This window comes from Rhinopithecus roxellana, chromosome 10 (genome assembly GCF_007565055.1).
Source record: "Rhinopithecus roxellana isolate Shanxi Qingling chromosome 10, ASM756505v1, whole genome shotgun sequence".
Lineage (NCBI taxonomy): Eukaryota > Metazoa > Chordata > Mammalia > Primates > Cercopithecidae > Rhinopithecus > Rhinopithecus roxellana.
The window spans coordinates 76,825,912-76,843,343 of NC_044558.1; the positions used below are offsets into that span (position 1 = coordinate 76,825,912).

General features: G+C 47.4%; 1 protein-coding gene across 1 annotated transcript in view; it reads left to right on the top strand.

Moving 5' to 3' along the window:
• Window positions 1-16,579, top strand: part of LOC115900049 (transmembrane protein 132C-like) — a 40,273-nt gene extending 23,694 nt beyond the window's left edge. Inside the window, exons 4-6 of the mRNA XM_030939701.1 lie at window positions 13,016-13,221; window positions 15,023-15,296; window positions 16,433-16,579. Coding sequence (XP_030795561.1) covers window positions 13,016-13,221; window positions 15,023-15,296; window positions 16,433-16,579 — 627 coding nt within the window. The remainder of the gene's footprint in view (window positions 1-13,015; window positions 13,222-15,022; window positions 15,297-16,432) is intronic.
• Window positions 16,580-17,432: the final 853 nt, after the last annotated feature.

A 17,432-nucleotide genomic window follows, 5' to 3' on the forward strand; every position in this document is an offset into this window, starting at 1 on the left:
AACAGCATTTTATGCCAACCCATCAAATCTTTATCAAGGAGTGTGCAGTAATCGAACAGTTCAGACCCTCAAATTGGCTTAATAAGTAAAGTAAGAAACTGTCTTTTCAATAAAAGGTCTAGGGTGGTGTTGGCTTCAGGCACAGGTGGATTCACAAACCAATTTTTCTGCACCTCTCAGCCCTGCTTTCAACTGTGCAGATGCCTCCTCAGCCCGAGATGGAGGCCCCTGGAGGCTCTAGATCCACACCTCCCCAGGTTCAAGTCCCACAGAAATGAGACACTGCCGTCACTCAATCAGAAATCCTGGGGCTTTCTGTCACTGAGTCAGGCTGAGCCATGTGACCATCCCTGAACCAGTCCTGCAGCCAGGGGAGTGTGATGGACACCACTTAACTGTGTGGCTGAGGCCAAGACCTCAACACGTAGACCGGCCATGGGGATGTGGGCGGGGTCCCCTGGAAATCGTTTTTAAATGGTTGCAGAAAATAGAAGAAGAGAATGCTGGGCAGCAAAAATATTCAATAGCAAATGTGTATGTATCTGAGTTGAAACTCAGCCAGGCTGCTTGCTCAGTGTGCTTTCAATTGTCTTCTTACAGTACTCGGCTTCCTCTTAGAGGATTAATCATGACCAGGCTTTGTGGGCCTAATGACAACTTTTTATATGTTTTTCTTTTTCTTTTTCTTTTCTTTTCTTTTTTTTTTTTTTTTTTTTTTTGAGACAGAGTCTCACTGTGTCACCCAGATTGGAGTGCAGTGGCACAATCTCAGCTCACTGCAACATCCACCTCCCAGGTTCAAGCAGTCTCCTGAGTAGCTGGGATTACAGGCATGCATCACCATGCCCAGCTAATTCTTTGCATTTTTAGTAGAGATGAGGTTTCACCATGCTGGCCAGGCTGGTCTCAAACTCCTGACCTCAAGTGATCTGCCTGTCTTGGCCTCCCAAAGTGCTGGGATTACAGGCATGAGCCACTGTGCCCGGCCTGTTTCTCATTTTTATACCTTTTTTATGTTCCTCTTCTTGTCCTCCTTGCTGAGAGGCTGGTGGAAAGAGTGGCACTGATGGGTCTGGGCTGGGGAAGATAGCCAACAAAATTACCCCTTATATCTGAGAGGATGATTTTGGTTAACAGACCCAAACTGAATTAAGGAGGAAAACATCTAGGGGTTCCTATATCTGAACAGTAAGAGATTTCCTGGCTTCTGGGATGGCTGGATCCAGGGGCTCAAATGAAGTAATCAGTATTTTTATGTTATTTCTGACTTTCCATCACTTGGCTCAGCATTCTCCATGCTGATCAGTGTCTCAGACAGGTTGTCCTGTCCTGCCATGGATGCAGACAGCTACTAGACTGTATCTTTTTTTTTTTTTTTGAGACAGATTCTCACCCTATCTCCCAGGCTGGAGTGCAGTGGCATGATCTTGGCTCACTGCAACCTCAGTCTCCTGGGTTCAAGTGATTCTCCTGCCTCAGCCTCCTGAGTAACTGGGACTACAGGTGAGCACTACCACGCCTGGCTATTTTTTTATTATTATTATTTTATTTTTAGTAGAGACAGAGTTTCACCATGTTGGCCAGGCTGGTCTCGAACTCCTGACCTCAAGTGATCCACCCGCCTTGGCCTCCCAAAGTGCTGGGATTACAGGTGTAAGCCACCACGCCCGGCCCAGGTGGTATCTTTACAGGTAGAAATCTAGCAGAAAAGAGCGTGTACCTTTTGCCTGGCCTGGCCTGAATCAAAATCCTGAGGCCTCCTCTGATTGCTCCCGCTTAGGTCCTCTGCTAACCCCTGAGCCAATCGCTGTGGCCGGGAATGAGAAGCCCTGATTGGCTTAGGCCGTGGTCACATGATTTCACTCTTCTGGTTGGAGGCGGAGCTTCAGCCAAACTTCCAAACTGGAGTGGGGCAAGGGAAGACCCCCAAAGAAACTAGGGCTGCGGCCACAGGAAGCTCCATGGGATGACAGTGGGGTTTCCTCTCCTCCTCCCCCTTATTCTTTGCCACCCGCTTGTTCCCTGTTCCAGCACCTCCACTCCATTTCTAACGTGGCCTGGGTTAGGGAAATAGCCCATGTCAGCCACACCCATAAATGGGTTTTCCAAGCAACGCCTCCCGATCTAGCCAAGGGCGGAGAGGAATGGGAGAATGGGGTACTCTCTGGGTGTCTTCCAGCAAGGTGCCGGCCGTGGGTTCTCCTAGGAAGGCGTTGGTCCTGTATTGACTGTGAGAGCCCCCAGTACCGCTGGCGTGGTCGTTAACACTGTGTGTGGGAAGCTTCAGAAAAATGACTCCAAATCAGAAAACGGATGCAGGAAGAAAATATCAGACATGTAACGCTATTGAAACAGTGCATCGCCCGCCCCAGGTGGGAGCGGTGTGTCCACACCCTGTCACAGTTTCCCAGGGCTGCCACAACACAGTGCCACAGGCTGGTGACTTAAACAACAGATATTTACTTTCTCACAGCTCTGGAGGCCAGAAGTCTGGAGTCAAGGTGCGGACAGGGCCACCCCTCCTCCAAGGCCTCTAAGGAGCAATCTCAGGCAACAGCTCCTGGCGGACACCTTGCTTCTTCCAGCGTCTGGAACGGGGCGTTCCTTCCTTGGTTTGTAGACGCATCACCGCATTCTCTGCCTGCATCTTCACATGGCCGTCCTCCCTGTGCGTCCGCTTCTGTGTTTTAGGGCTTTAGGATCTCGAGTGCCTTACTAAAGAGAAAGAAGGCAGATGGTACAGAGGGTGACCTGGGGCAGGAGCTGCGGGAGAGAAACTGCATGCGTGGTGCGGTCAGATCTGATTAAGGCTGTCATCCTGGAAGCCTCTCCCCACTCTCCTCTTCCAACCCCCTTGTAAACACCCTTCTGGGGCTAATACGTTCCGTCTGCCCGGCCCTCTACAGATTCCCATCTGCCAGGCCTGAGGTTTCTACCTGGCCACAGGCTTTCAATGTGTCCCTGCTATTTGCGGGCACTGGGCTAATTCCCCTACTTGTAGGCTTTCTTATTTAATTCTCCTGGCAAACCTGCTGCTCTCTACTGGTATGACACGCTCCACCTACTTCTCTGAGCTTGTATGCCAACCTTCTTTCTCTTTCTAGAACAGGCCACAATTACTTCTCCCTCCAGGCCCTCACACAGTGTAAGCAAGAGGTTAAGTGAGGCTTTTCTGGACCGAGATGTTTGCTTTCAAATCCAGCTCTGACTCCTGTTCACTGTGAGACCTTGGACCAGTTATTTGATTTCTCTGTTCTTTGGTTTCCTCACCTGTAAAATGGTTTGTGTGAAGATGAAAGGAATCTATACATATAAACTCTTGGAATAGAAACTAGCATATAGCAGACACTTAATAAATGTTGGTCACCAGGTGTGGTGGCTCATGCCTATAATCCCAGCACTTTGGGAGGCCAAGGTGGGTGGATCACCTGAGGTCAGGAGTTCGAGACCAGCCCGACCAACATGGCGAAACCCCGTCTCTCCTAAATACAAAATATTAGCCAGGCATGGTGGTAGATACCCGTCATCCTAGCTACTTGGGAGGCTGAGCCAGGAGAATCTCTTGAACCCGGGAGGCGGAGGTTGCAGTGAGCCAAGATTGTGCCGTTGCACTCCAGCCTGAGCAACAAGAGCAAAACTCTGTCTCAAAATAAATAAATAAAGAAAGAAATAAAAAATAAAAATGTTGGTGCCTCTTAACTGAATCTTTTCCTGGAACCCTCTTGCCCCATATCTCCGGCCTAAATGTCACCTCACGAGAGAGGTCTCTGCACCATTCTCAGTCATGTTTTCTTATTTTATTTTTATTGTGGCATTTATTGCTCACAATTATTTTCTTTTTACTTGTTATCATCTATTCCCACTCTCTAAATGAAATCCTGTCTCTCCTACTCATTGCTGTATCTCCATGCCTAGAAACACCTAGCACATAGTAGGGGCACAGAAGGTATTGGTTGAAAGAATCCTTGTTTCATAGATGAGGAAAATGAATCCTAGAGCAGGGCAGACTCTAGCACAACACAGATGCAAGCCTGTGTTCCTAACCACAACATTTGGATCCTACAAGGAAGCATGTGCTATTGTCAGAAAGTATGCCTTTCTCCGGTCCCTACTGCGCTGACCCTCAATCCTGCCTGTCTCCTTGGCCCAAGTGGGGCGGGCAACCAACCATCTCCCCTTCCTCTTCCCCAAGCCGGGCCAGGCAGCCCATTAGCACTGCCAACCCCCCGCATGGACAGCAGTCCCGAGCCGAGAACGACAGGAGATGTGTCCAAGTCTTGGCAGCGTTGTGCATTGTCAGCTGGATAAAGTGTGATTTATCACAGAACAAATTTCTGCCTGGCCATTTGAATTCTGTTCGGCCATCATTTCACCACCGGGCAAGATGTAAAAGGGAGGGAAGAGCATAGACATAGTCTCAGAAATATTGCTTAGCCCTGACTTTTCTCTGCCTTTTTCTTTTTCCTTCTCTTCGCTGATGTCAAAGAAGTAGCTATAATGCACTTTAGTAATGAGAGAACTGCTGAAATTGCACCAGAGACCTCCTTAAAATGTAAAACTTCAGCTCTGGCCGCTGCAGGGGAAGGACACATTGCACAGGAGATGCCAGATCAGCCAGAAGTTCCCTGGGGTGAGAACAGGCGCAGGCAACAAGAGGAAACGGATTCTAAACTAGTGTCCCAAAGTCAGGTCCTGGTGAATGTCCTGAAACGGTGGCCCCTCCAGGACAAGAATCTCTGACAGGAGCCTTCCCACATCCTGGGAAGCCTCCTAAATCCGGGATCAGGGCTCCGCCAATGCCTGCTTTCTTCTCAACCTTGCCAGTGTCCTCTGCCTCAACAGGAGAGAAAACAGAATAAGATGAAAGGTGAATGAGAGGTAAGGAAGAGAGGGGAAGCCGTGTAAAAGCCCTTGAAAGTTACAGTCAGGATTGTCCACATCTCTTAGCAGAATGAATCTGTCAGCAAGTCTGTGTAACAGACAACTCCAGTGTTTAGTTGTTCAAGACGATTGCAATTTATTCTTGCTTATGGGTTTGGAGGAAGTAGCTATTAATGGACAAGTTCCAAAGCCTAGCAGAAGTACACATTTCCTAAGGCCAAGCTTGGACTGGTCCAAGCATGGCTGCCACTTCTGCTCCTATTTTCCTGGCCAAAGCCCCAACATCAATGGGGAGAGGAAATAGACCCTGTCCATGATGGAGGAGAAGGCAGGCCTCCCTGAGTGCAGAGCCAAGTCAGAATCATGGCTGAGAGCAGACCTCTAGGGTTGGCTGGCTGTGTTTAAATCCTGACTTATGAATACCAGCTGTGTGATCGTGGGCAAGGTACATCACCTGTCCACGCCTTGGTTTTCTCATTTGCACTATGGATACGATAAATATAATAGTGCCCTCCTGTGTTTATAGCGTGGACTCAGAGAGATGACCCATGTGAGCCTCTTAGAATGGTGCCTGGATAACTGTGGCCAGTCAATGAATGTTTGCTGTTGTTATAAAGTAAGCAATCACTGATAAAAGTTCATCTCTTCCTGTGTTTGCATGTGTGTGTGCATGTGTGTATGTGTGCATGCATGTGTGCGTGTGTGTGCATGTGTGCGTGTGTGTGTGATAGGTGGGTAGTGTTGGGGGCACTGGGTGAGCAGGTACCCCTGAGTGTCCCCTGAGCATAGGGAGTGTTCAGTGACCCAGATACCTGAGCACCCTTCCCTGCCAAGGCCACACGTGGTGGTTACCTTGGCAACATTCTACCCCATTGATGCTGAGACCAGGTCTGGCCATTTAATTCTCCATAGACTGGGGAGGCAAAGGAGGGAGAATTTCTTAAGCCCTCTAGTTGGAGACCAACCTGGGAAACATAGAAAGACCCCATCTCTAAAACAAAAATGTTTTTTAATTAGCTGGGCATGGTGGTGCATGCCTGTAGTCCATGCCTCTAGTCCTAGCTACTTGGAAGGCTGAGAAAAGAGGACTGCTTGAGCCCAGGAGTTTGAAGTTGTAGTGAGCTATGATTGCACCAATGCACTCCAGCCTGGACAGCAGAGCAAGACCCCGTCTCTGTTGAAAAAGACAACAACACTGTAGGCCAAATGTGATGGGAGGCCACCAGTTTGCAAGCTCTGATTCATTCATTCATTCTTCAGCACGTATTTATTATTTATTGAGTATCCACTGTGTGTCAGGTGTTAGGCCCTAGGGATACAACAGTAAACAAAACAGACAAAAATCTCTGCCATCCTAGAGTTTAGGTTCTCATGAGGGAGGACACATAATAACCGAAGCGAGCAGGTAAAATCTGCAGTGCATCAGATGGCAGTAAGCAATCTAGAGACAGGAAGCAAGGAAGAGGGAAGGGAGGTTCGGGAGAGTTGCCATTTAAAATGGAAATGTCAGGCTGGACATGGTAACTCATGCCTGTAATCCCAGCACTTTGGGAGGCCAAGGTGGGTGGATTACTTGAGGTCAAGGGTTCGAGACCAGCCTGGCCAACATGGTGAAACCTCATCTCTGCTTTAAAAAGTACAAAAATTAGCTGGGCATGGTAGTGCATGCCTATAGTCCCAGCTACCCGGGAGGCTGAGGCAGGGGAATCACTTAAACCCGAGAAGCGGAGGTTGCAGTAAGCCGAGATGGTGCCATTGCACTCCAACCTGGGTGACAGAGCGAGACTCTGTCTCACACATACAAAAAAGGAAATGGCAGAGAAAGAATATTTGAGAAGTTGACATTTGAGCAAGGCAGGGATTCTTAGCCTCGGTGCTATTGACATCTGGGGTGGGTTAATTCTTTGTTGTGGGGGACTGGCCTAGACACTGTAAGACATTGAGCAGCATCCTACCCTCCATCCCCTAGATACCAGCTGCAAATCTATCCTCCCATTTGTTACAACCAAGATGCACAGAGATGCTCAAATGTCCCCTGGGGGACACAATTGCCCGGGTTGAGATCCACTGTATTAAAGAGCTGACGGACATGAAGAACAAATCAGGCAAACAAGTAGGGGAGGAGCCTTCAGGCAAAGAGAACAGCACGTGCAAAGGCCCTGGGGCAGGTGTGTGCCTGGCATGTGCAGGAACCAGCAGGGAGGCCAGTGGCTGGGTGGAGGGAACAGTGGGAAAACCACAGATGATGCACAGGGAAGATAACCAGGCACATCAGAGAGGAACTTGTACATCATTTAAGGATTTTTCCTGAGCTGAAAAGGAGATATTATTTAAACATTTTCCAACAATAGCCCTAGATTCAGAGGCAGCTTTTGAGAAGAGGCCCCTGGGCTGCAAGGACTCTGTTTCCAAACAAGCTCACAGTCTGAGGTTCTAGGAAGACATGAGTTTGGAGGATGCAGACCAACTCACTGCCTACCTCTAAGCCCTGGCATGCTTTCCCCGCTCACACTGTTTTCCCTTAACCCTATCTGCCCCTTCGATCAGCAGTCCTCAAGTTCCAGGTTTGTGTGGACCATCTGTTCCCTGCCTAGACTTGGAAAGAGACAGCCTTTCCGAGTGGCCCCTGGGGGATGGGATGAGGAAATGCAGGCAGAGCCACTTGAGGAGAGGTTCCGGACTGCCACTGGCCCCTTGCCACGGGCATGCCACAGTTGCTAGACAGTGGCCTCTCTCAGCACCTGCCTTTCCCCTGCCCACCTGCCCACAGGAATGCAAATGACTCGAACAGTCACATGGCAGGAAGGACGACCTCAGCCAAGGCCATAATCCTAGTATCAGCAACATGGCTGAAACTGTCCAGTCAAATCTTGAACCGACTCTTACTGGCAGTTCTCACTTTACCTCCCCATCTTGGATGAGCCGCAACCATGGCAAGCCTCGGTTTTCTCATCTACAAAATAGGATCGTAACTGCTGTCCATAGCTCTAGAAAAACTGAGTATGAAAATAATAGGCAAAGAAGGCAAAAATGAGATTTAAAAAAGGCAAAATGAAAAGAAAAGAGGATGGACAAATAATATGGTAGAAATAAATCCAAGTAAGACATCCATTGTAACTCACACGAATGTGTTAAAAGTTCCAGCAAAAGAATGATGAATTATAGAGAAAACATTCTAAAAGAAAATAATTGTAAGTGTTTATTTTTACAAATCATCTAAAACATCCAGGATACAGAAGGCTTCAGAAAGGCTAAAAGAAAAAGAGAGAAAAAGACAACTCAAGCAAATAATAACCAGAAGAAACCTGGTGGCCTAGGAAGATAGGCAAAATTGATTTTATGGTAAAAAATAAAGCCTTATTAATTGTTTTTTAAAAATTGGGTTTCTTTTCTGTTTTCATTTTTTTACTGGAGTTTAGTGGTGCGATCTCAGCTCACTGTAACCTCTGCCTCCCAGGTTCAAGGGATTCTCCTGCCTCAGCCTCCTGAGTAGCTGGGATTACAGGTGTGCACAACCATGCCTGGCTAGTTTTTTTGTGTTTTTAGTAGAGACAGGGTTTCACTATGTTGGCCAGGCTGGTCTCAAACTCCTGATCTCAAGTGATCCGCCCGCCTCAGCCTCCCAAAGTGTTGGGATGACAGGCATGGGCCACCGCGCCTGGACTTCTTTTCTGTTTTCTTTTTTAATTGTTTATTTTATTGTAAATTGACAGATTATAATTGTATATATTTATGCGGTACTAAGTGATATGATGTATAAATAAATGTGTTCTTAATACAGGGATTAAGTCAAGCTAAGTAGCATATTCATCATCTCAAATACTTTACATTTCATGGTGAGAACATTCAAAATTTTCTCTCAGCAATTTTGAAATGTACAATATGCCATTATTAACTATATTTATCATATCGTGCAATAAAACACTTGAGCTCAAAAAAAAACAAAGAAAATGACATGAAATCACCTTGCAGATGTGAAGCAGGGATTGTTATGGTGTACGAGCATTTCATTCGTATTAACGGAGCAGGTCCACAAACTTGGGTGTACAAGAAATGTACGTTTGATTTTCCTGTGTCTGAACTTCATTCAAGCACAACCTCAGTGCCCTGAGATGCACAAAAACCATACTAGGAGTTTGGTTTTTGAACATGATTAGTTTGAGATGCTAATTAGAGACCCAAGTGGAAATGTGGAAGAAGCAGGTGGATATCCAGAGACAGGAGCTGAGGAGTTGTCAGCACAGAGATGCACTTTCAAGCATCATAACTAAACGATTACCATCATGAGCGGGATGTCGAGGGTGCAAGAAGTGGATCTCAAAGTGGTGTCCAGAGCAGCAGCAGCAACAGCATCCGTGGCCACTGGTTACAAATGCCCGTGTGGGTCCCCACCCCCGACCTGCTGAATCTGAGATGGACACTCAGCAGTCTGTGCCAACAGGCCCTCCCTGAGGCTTGCTCAAGTCTGAGAACCAGCTTGGCTAGAGGACGATTCAAGCCAGGCTCCCATGGGACATCCATGACTGACCAGCAGATGCCTCTGCTTTCCCCTTGGAAAGTGACCCCCAGGCTCTTCCTAGGAAGCAAGTGCAGTATTAGGAAGGTGCCAAAGCCTGAGCGATAACAGAATATGGCAACTGACCATATGTGGCTCCACCAAGCCCGTGACCCCGCCGCCCCTGAGTCCTCACAGGCAGACACTGATTTCTGGGCCGTGGCTACCATGCATTCTGCCCGCATAGCTTAAACGTCAGAGTGAGTGGAGTCCAGTGGGCAGTTTTCTCAACCGGCAGCTGATCCACAATGAAAGATGAAAAGCAGTCTCAGAAACAAAGCCGAGGGACTAAAAGGACTCCTGTGGGGTTTTGGTTCCTTTCTGCAGATGAGCGGGCTCATTTTTTCATATGGTGGTTCTCACTGCTAGCCACTTAGGAGATGATTAATGCATCCTGAGATGTCCCCAGATGTTTATGACACCTTCAGGGAATAGCAGTGACGATGGCTCTATCATGCATGGCAACTTCATACCCTTGGCATTGCTCTTAATTATTTATATATTCGGGAGCGGCCAGGTTTCCTCCCACCAGAGCTCAGAAAGGTAATAAATGAGAAAAGTCAATGGTCTGTAAATTACAACATTGATTAAAGAAGTGATTACTGATATAACTCTTGCTCGGCTGTTATGCTAATGCCTTCCCAGATCCAGGACAGTGTTTACCCGCTAATGACAAGCCTGGGATGGCAACTAAAATTGTCTTCCTTCTTTAATCAGCATGTAAACATTTTTAAACTACTCTTGACCATGAATGAGAAGATCCATCCATGTGTTCCCCTCCCAATTGCTCCCTGCCACTGTCCCCAGCAGATGGAGGAAATTCTCTCAGCCCAGCCCTCACCAGCTGCCTCTCCAAACAGAAGTGCAAGTTGAAGATGAAAATTGAGCTCAGAGTAGCCATCCATGGTTCCTGGAAGCTGGGGAAAGAGAGGGTGATCAGATTATAGGAGTTCTTTACTCAGCACTGAACGTTATTTGGCCGAGGCCACAGACCTCCAGAGGGGGACTCTGTTCTTTCCCACCTACATGATCTAGACAGCAGACAGACAAGCAAATCGGTAATTATAGCTTAGTATGCTAAGTGCTATGTGAGGGGTTTCTGAGTGACTTCATTAACTCTGAAATGTTCCGCTAAACTGTAAGTGTGTGCATTTCTCTAGCAAGAATTAGCTTTATGCGTATTCTCAAAAGAGTGAATGACCCAAGAAAGGTTAGGAAACACTGCCTGAGCGCTTTCTAGAAACTTTTGAATTAACTTCTTGTGTTTTTGTGGCTTTTGGCTCCATCTCATTTCCGTCTCTCACTGCATCTTCCATCAACCCCAAGATCCTTGATGACTGTCCTGAAGCAGGCGTCCCCATGAAGGGAAGGCCCTCCTCATCCATCCCTCTGTCCATCTGTCTGTGCATCAGTGTGTGCTTCCATCCGTCAGTTTATCTCTCTATCCGTCTGTCCAGCTATCTACCCATTTATCCACCAACAATTCACCTGTCCATCCATCCATCTATCCGTCCATCCATACATCCACCCATCTGTCTGTCCATCAATGTATGCATCTGTCCATCTGTTCACCTGTCTATCAGTCTATCAACCTATTCACCCATTTATCCACCAGCCATTCACTTGTCCACCCATCCATTCATATGTCTGTCCATCAGTGTGTGCATCCACCCATCAGTTCATCTGTCTATCCATCTATCCAGCTATCTACCCATGTGTCCACCACTCATTCACCTGTCCATCCATCCATTCATGTGTCTGTCCATCAGTGTGTGCATGCATCCATCAGCTTATCTGTCTATCCATCTATCCAGCTATCTACCCATTCGTCCACTACCCATTCACCTGTCTATCCATCCGTCTGTCCATTAGTGTGTGCATCCATCTATCAGTTCATCTGTCTATCCATCTGCCCACCTATTCACCCATTTATCCAGCACCCATTCACTTGTCCATCCATCCATCCATTTATTCCTCCATCTGTCCATCTGTCTATGCATCAGTGTGTGCATTCATCCATCTGTTCATCTGTCTATCCATCTATCCATCCATCCATTCATCCATGCAATATCCATTTCACTGAGCTCCTGCTTCATAAGCAACTGGTGTAAAGAACCCAGAGGTGAAAAACAAACAAGAAGTACTTTTTGCCTTCAAAGATTTCTTAGTTTAAGAGGTGATATGGACACCTGGGACCAATTTAAATCACATCTGATAAGCCTGGCTATTCAACAGGGGTCATATTGTTTCTCGATAACCCAACTTGGTTTCTATTTTCAGTTTTCAATTCATCAGGATGGCAGAAACAGAATGCCAGTCTAATTTCCAGGGGACTTAACTATTGCCAAGGCCTTGGGGAAGGGCACATCTTGTCTTATAGTCTTCTGTTCGCAGTTCCTAGGGGACTTTTTTTACCGGTCACAGTCCGCACAGGTTACCTCCCCAATGGCCCTCATTGTTGTCCACGTTGCCCCTTCCTGCCTGCTTGAGAACACAGACATCATTCTGCTGTTTCCTTGCTACACTGGGAATGCCCAGTGGGCTGGTTGATACAGTCATATTTGGATGAATAATCTTGGAACACAGAAGCCAAATACTTACAAACTTTATTTTTTTTAGTCTGTGTGTTTATTTTCCTTTCTGCTCTGTCTCATCCCTTTCCTGAGACAGCAATCTGCCCGAAAGGGGAAAAGGAAAGGGAGGCACATAGGGAAAGGGAACACAGGTTGGTAGTCCCTAATGTGATCGGCCATTCACATAATGAACACTTATTATATGAACAATCCCATGGGGTCATAGAAGACTTGTCCCACGGACCCCTGAGCTGGGGTAGGTCCAGCAAATAGGGATGGGAAGGTGCTTGCAGGCACAGGGACCAGCCTTGCCAAAATCTGGGGACCATGAAGAACCTACATCGGGTCTGCATGTGCGTGGAGGGAAGAGACCTCAGAATTAGTGAGAACCACGCTGGGGAGGAAGGCACTACAGGCCCTTTGCATCCTTGGAGGCTGGATGAGGTGGGTTGTGGGTGCAGCTTACTTTCTGAAAAGTCACACCTGCCCAGGGTGTGAAATCTTCTGGTGCTCACATCAAATCACTCAGCTAACCCAGATTTCAGCTACAGCTGCAGTTCTGTGCAAGTTCAGGTTCACTTTTTGATTGCAATCTCACCTCAATCTGCCTTCTGTTTTCTGTCCCAGGCAGGGAAGCCCTCAACTGGTAGGAGTAAGAGATGGTAGCTAAAAATATTCCCACCTCTTACTCCTCAGGTGGACAATTCTAGATACTTTTCATGAAGCCTCTGAAAACTGAGCCCATGGTCCCTGTAGCAGCCTCAAAAATGCACCTTCCTATTGGGTTTTCTTCTTTCTCTGTCTTCCTCGTCTGCTCCTTCACCCCTGCTCCCTGGGGTCAACTCAAAATTAAACTGAGTGCACCAAATCCTAGTCTCAGGCTCTGCATTAGGAGAAACCTGAATTAAGCATTTGTGCTTTGCAAGATAATAGGAAAAACAAAAAAAGGATGGTCTCCAAGGCCCCATGAACTTCTCCTCCATCCTTTCTCCCTCTGTCTTTGCAGGTGTCTGACCGCTGCGACTACATCTTTGTCAATGGCAAAGAGATCAAAGGAAAGATGGATGCAGTGGTGAACTTCACATACCAGTACCTGAGCGCCCCCCTGCATGTCACCGTGTGGGTGCCCCGGCTGCCCCTGCAGATCGAGGTCTCTGACACGGAGCTCAGCCAGATAAAGGGCTGGAGGGTCCCCATTGTGACCAGTAAGAGGTGAGCCTCGGATGGGGAGATGCCTTAGAGCCATAATAACAACTGTATTTACTGACCTTAACACTAAAGGATCCAATGCTTAGGAGATGCTGGTATCATCTCAGCAATTAAATCTCCCCAAGGCTCCCAGATAACCCAGCCAGGCCCAAAAGCTGCTAAACATCAGGTTTGTGTCAAACCCAGGTTGTCGTCACTCTACACCGGGGCTTATATGAAACTGTCTCTTGAAAGTGGCTCTCCCAAAATGACACGATGGAGTGAATGCAGTTTTTTTAGCATCTCGGTTACCAGGCAATTTGAAGTTCGGTTTGTTTTCTCCAAAAAAAAGTCAGAGTCCTTCTCTGTGCTTTATGCATATGTATAAGCTTGAAATTTTCCATGCAGATCAAATTATTAGATAAAATTTAATTGAATTTCTAATGGACGCTGGGCTCACTATTTGCTGAAAACCTCTAATTTGTTATCTGAGTTTCCGGACTGTCCGTCTGTCACATGTGAGAGTATGGGGCCTTGTTTTCTCAGCCCTGTGACTCCCGGATTAGCAGACATGAGCTAAGTGAAGGTGTTGCTGAGTTCGCAGCTTCCTGCCTGGAATGCTCCACCCCAGACCACCAGGACTCTTTTCTTGACAGTTCCCCAGGCACCAGGGCCTTTCTTGTAAGGGAGAGCGTCTCAAGAAGAGTAAGTAGGACAGTGAGATGCGGAATCGATCTCTACAAGGAGAAGCTAAAGGCATTTGGCCTGATGGGGGAGGACAGCTGTGAATCTACCCAGTCCTTCAGATTAGTTTGTGGTCATGAGTGGCCAAGACAATGAGTTTGTTCCACATCCCTGAGGGGGAAGAACTGAGACTCCTTAGGCTCCAACCCAATCTCTGCCACTAATTAGCTTTGTGAGCATGGGCAAGCTACCTAACCTCTCTGTGCCTTAGTTTCCTCATCTGGTCATGAGAATAATTATGAGTTTGCCTCATAGTGTTATGAGGTTAAAAAGAGTTCATACATGTGGAAGCATAAAGTGGGACCTGCCACATCTCAAAGGTGTAAGACGGCTCTGTCCAATGGGACTTTCTACAGTGGTGGAATGTTCTAGAACCCCTCTGTCCAACATGGTGGTCACTAGCACAAGTAGCTATGGAGTGCCTGGACTGTAGCCAGTGTGACAGGGAAGTTCAATTTTTTATTTAATTTTATTTATTTAAATTAACATTTAGGGTTCAGTGTGGTAGTTCATAATTGTAATCCCAACACTTTGGGAGGCCAAGGTGGGAGAATCACTTGAGGCCATGAGTTCAAGACCAGCCTGGGCAACATAGCAAGACCCCATCTCTACAGAATTTTTTTAAAATTAGCCAAGCATGATGGTGCATGCCTTTAGTCCCAGCTACTCAGGAGGCTGAAGCAGGAGGATCCCTTAACCCCAGGAGTTCAAGGCTGCATTGAGCTAGGATGGACCACTGCACTTTAGCCTGGACAACAGAGCAAGACCCTGTCTCTAAAAATGTAATAATAATTAATTAATTAATAAAAATTAAAATAGCCACATGTGGCCAATGCCTACTTATGAGACAGTGCAGGCTTAGTACATATTAGCCCTTGTCTTTTATTTTTCAATAAATGTATTCGAGAAAGAGATGCCCATCGCTTCGTGTTGCCTAGAGATAGGCTTGGTGCCCCTTGCGTGGTCCTGGGGCTCGTGTCTTCAATGTCATCTCCTTGAGGTTGAGGCGGGTCCTGCCTGTCTCAAGAACATCTTAGACTCCTCTCCCTGGATCTGAGAGCTCTTTGTCCCTTCCCACAAGGCCCACTCGTGAGAGCGAGGATGAGGACGAGGAGGAGCGGCGGGGCCGGGGCTGCGCGCTGCAGTACCAGCACGCCACCGTGCGGGTCCTCACCCAGTTTGTGTCCGAGGGCGCCGGCCCATGGGGCCAGCCGAGCTACCTGCTTAGTCCCGACTGGCAGTTCGACATCACTCACCTGGTGGCAGACTTCATGAAGCTGGAGGAACCTCACGTGGCCACCCTCCAGGACAGCCGGGTCCTAGTCGGGCGAGAGGTTGGGATGACGACCATCCAGGTAGGGAGTCTCTGTTTCCCCAGCACTGGGCATGTATGCAGTATTGAGGGAGACTCAATGAGTGGGCAGGTCATTGTGGCCAATTCCTCAACCCCATGATGGCTCCAGATTGTATCATGGGGACACAGGAAGATGAGCCCAGGCCAGATCTTGAGTCCAGCCTCCTTCCAAACAGAATGGAGAAGGTGGCAGCTGCACCCTCTTAGCTCCCCATGTGACCTCATTCTCAATGGCTGCCTCCACCATTCCCATCACCTCCCAGCACCCCCATCTTACCTCTGATTCTCCTTCTGAACACACACTTTTCTAACTTATTCCCCCTATGCCTTCTTAGAAATAGCCATCGTCTTCTCCATGCACCGCTTCTACCAGTGGCTCAGGGAAAAAGCATGGATTCTTCCTCTCATTTCTTCCTTCTTTCAGTCATTCTGTCTTCCTGCCATTTACTTATTCAACAAACTGTCTTTGAAATCCTGCTCCTTCTTTTCACTGGACGAAGGGTATAGAATGGTAAAATTTCAGGACAAATGATGGGGCCTGGACAGCCTTTTCCTCAATCCCTCAAGTCCCACCCTACTGAATCCACCATTCTGGAATGTCATTCGGGATCCTTACATGATATGTGGGAATGGTTAGCACATTCCTATCATTTCCCCTGGACATCTCAAGCCCGACATTTGGCTTACAAGATGAGGCAGAAAGCAATGTTTTGGCAGAGGATACATTGTGGTGTTGGTGGGAGGAGTGAACTGTTTATAATTCACTTTTATAAATTTATAATTCAACACTTCATGAGTCTGTTCAACAGGATCACCATGTACAGTTAACCAGGTTGTGCATTGTACAAGCATACTTCATCTAAATAGGAGGAGTCATTCCCTTTTAAAGACAGAATGGATTTTAATATCTATTCCGAATTTTCAACAGGGAGAATTAAGGTGTCTTGGGGAAAGGGTAACTTTGATTCTCACAAAGGCATGGGATGGGCCAGCGTATAGAGTGAAGTAGATATGTAACCCCTTTGCCCTGTATTCTGGACCTCAGGCCTGTTGGGATGGAAGAAATATTGCTGGGGAAGGGGCTAACATCTGGAAAAAGGTGTGATGGATTTTCCTTGTGTCCTGCCAATCCCACAGGTGTTGTCTCCACTGTCTGACTCCATCCTGGCAGAGAAGACAATAACCGTGCTAGATGACAAAGTGTCGGTGACAGACTTGGCCATCCAGCTCGTGGCTGGGCTGTCTGTCACCCTTTACCCAACGCAGAAAACAGCAAGGCCATAACAGCTGTGGTCACAGCTGAGGAGCTGCTGGCGGACCCCCAAACAGGTAGGGGGCCAAATGCCAGAGGTTCAGAGGGAGCAGGGTCAGTCACTGTGCCTGCTTCAGCAAAGGGGCAGGGTGGAGTGAGAAATGGGGGTAGGTTAACAGAACCACATTCCACATTGGAAGCTACATCGTTGCAGACAAAGTGCTCGCTCATCTTACCCACATAGCTTTTGAGCAACACAGACCCATTTACCAGCCTCCTCACCAGGTCTCCTAGCGCTGTTCTTACCCCTGCACTCCCCCTCTTCTCAAGAGCAAAGTAAGCCTTTAAAACCATAAACCACATCAATGCCTTTACTGGCTTAAAAGCTCCAATGACTTCCTATTGCACTTAGAAAGATACCATATTCCTTTGACATGACCCCACGACTACCTCCTGGCTCTATCTCTGACTTTATCCTCTGCCTCCCTTGGTCTCCCTCATCCTATTTGAGGCACACACTCCCCTTGCACTTCTTTAGGGGTTTTAATTGCTGTTGCTTTTGCCTGGGATAACACACCACCTCACCACTGAGCATGGCTCATTCTCATTTTCATACCCAGTTTATGATACCCTCTTCTCATAAATGCCTTCACTCGCAGCAAATGGCTCTGAAGTCAGTCCCATTTCCTACTACATAAAGCATGTTTCTCCTCCATGGGATATAGGCTTCTACAAGACAAGCCTCCTGTTCATCGCTGTATCCCTGGTGACCATCACAGGGCCAGCACATAGTAGGTGCTCAATAAATGTTGGTTGAGTGACTGAATGACTCTTAGAGCTGGGCTGGAAGACAGGAAATGAGGAGCAGGGAGAATGACCCACGTA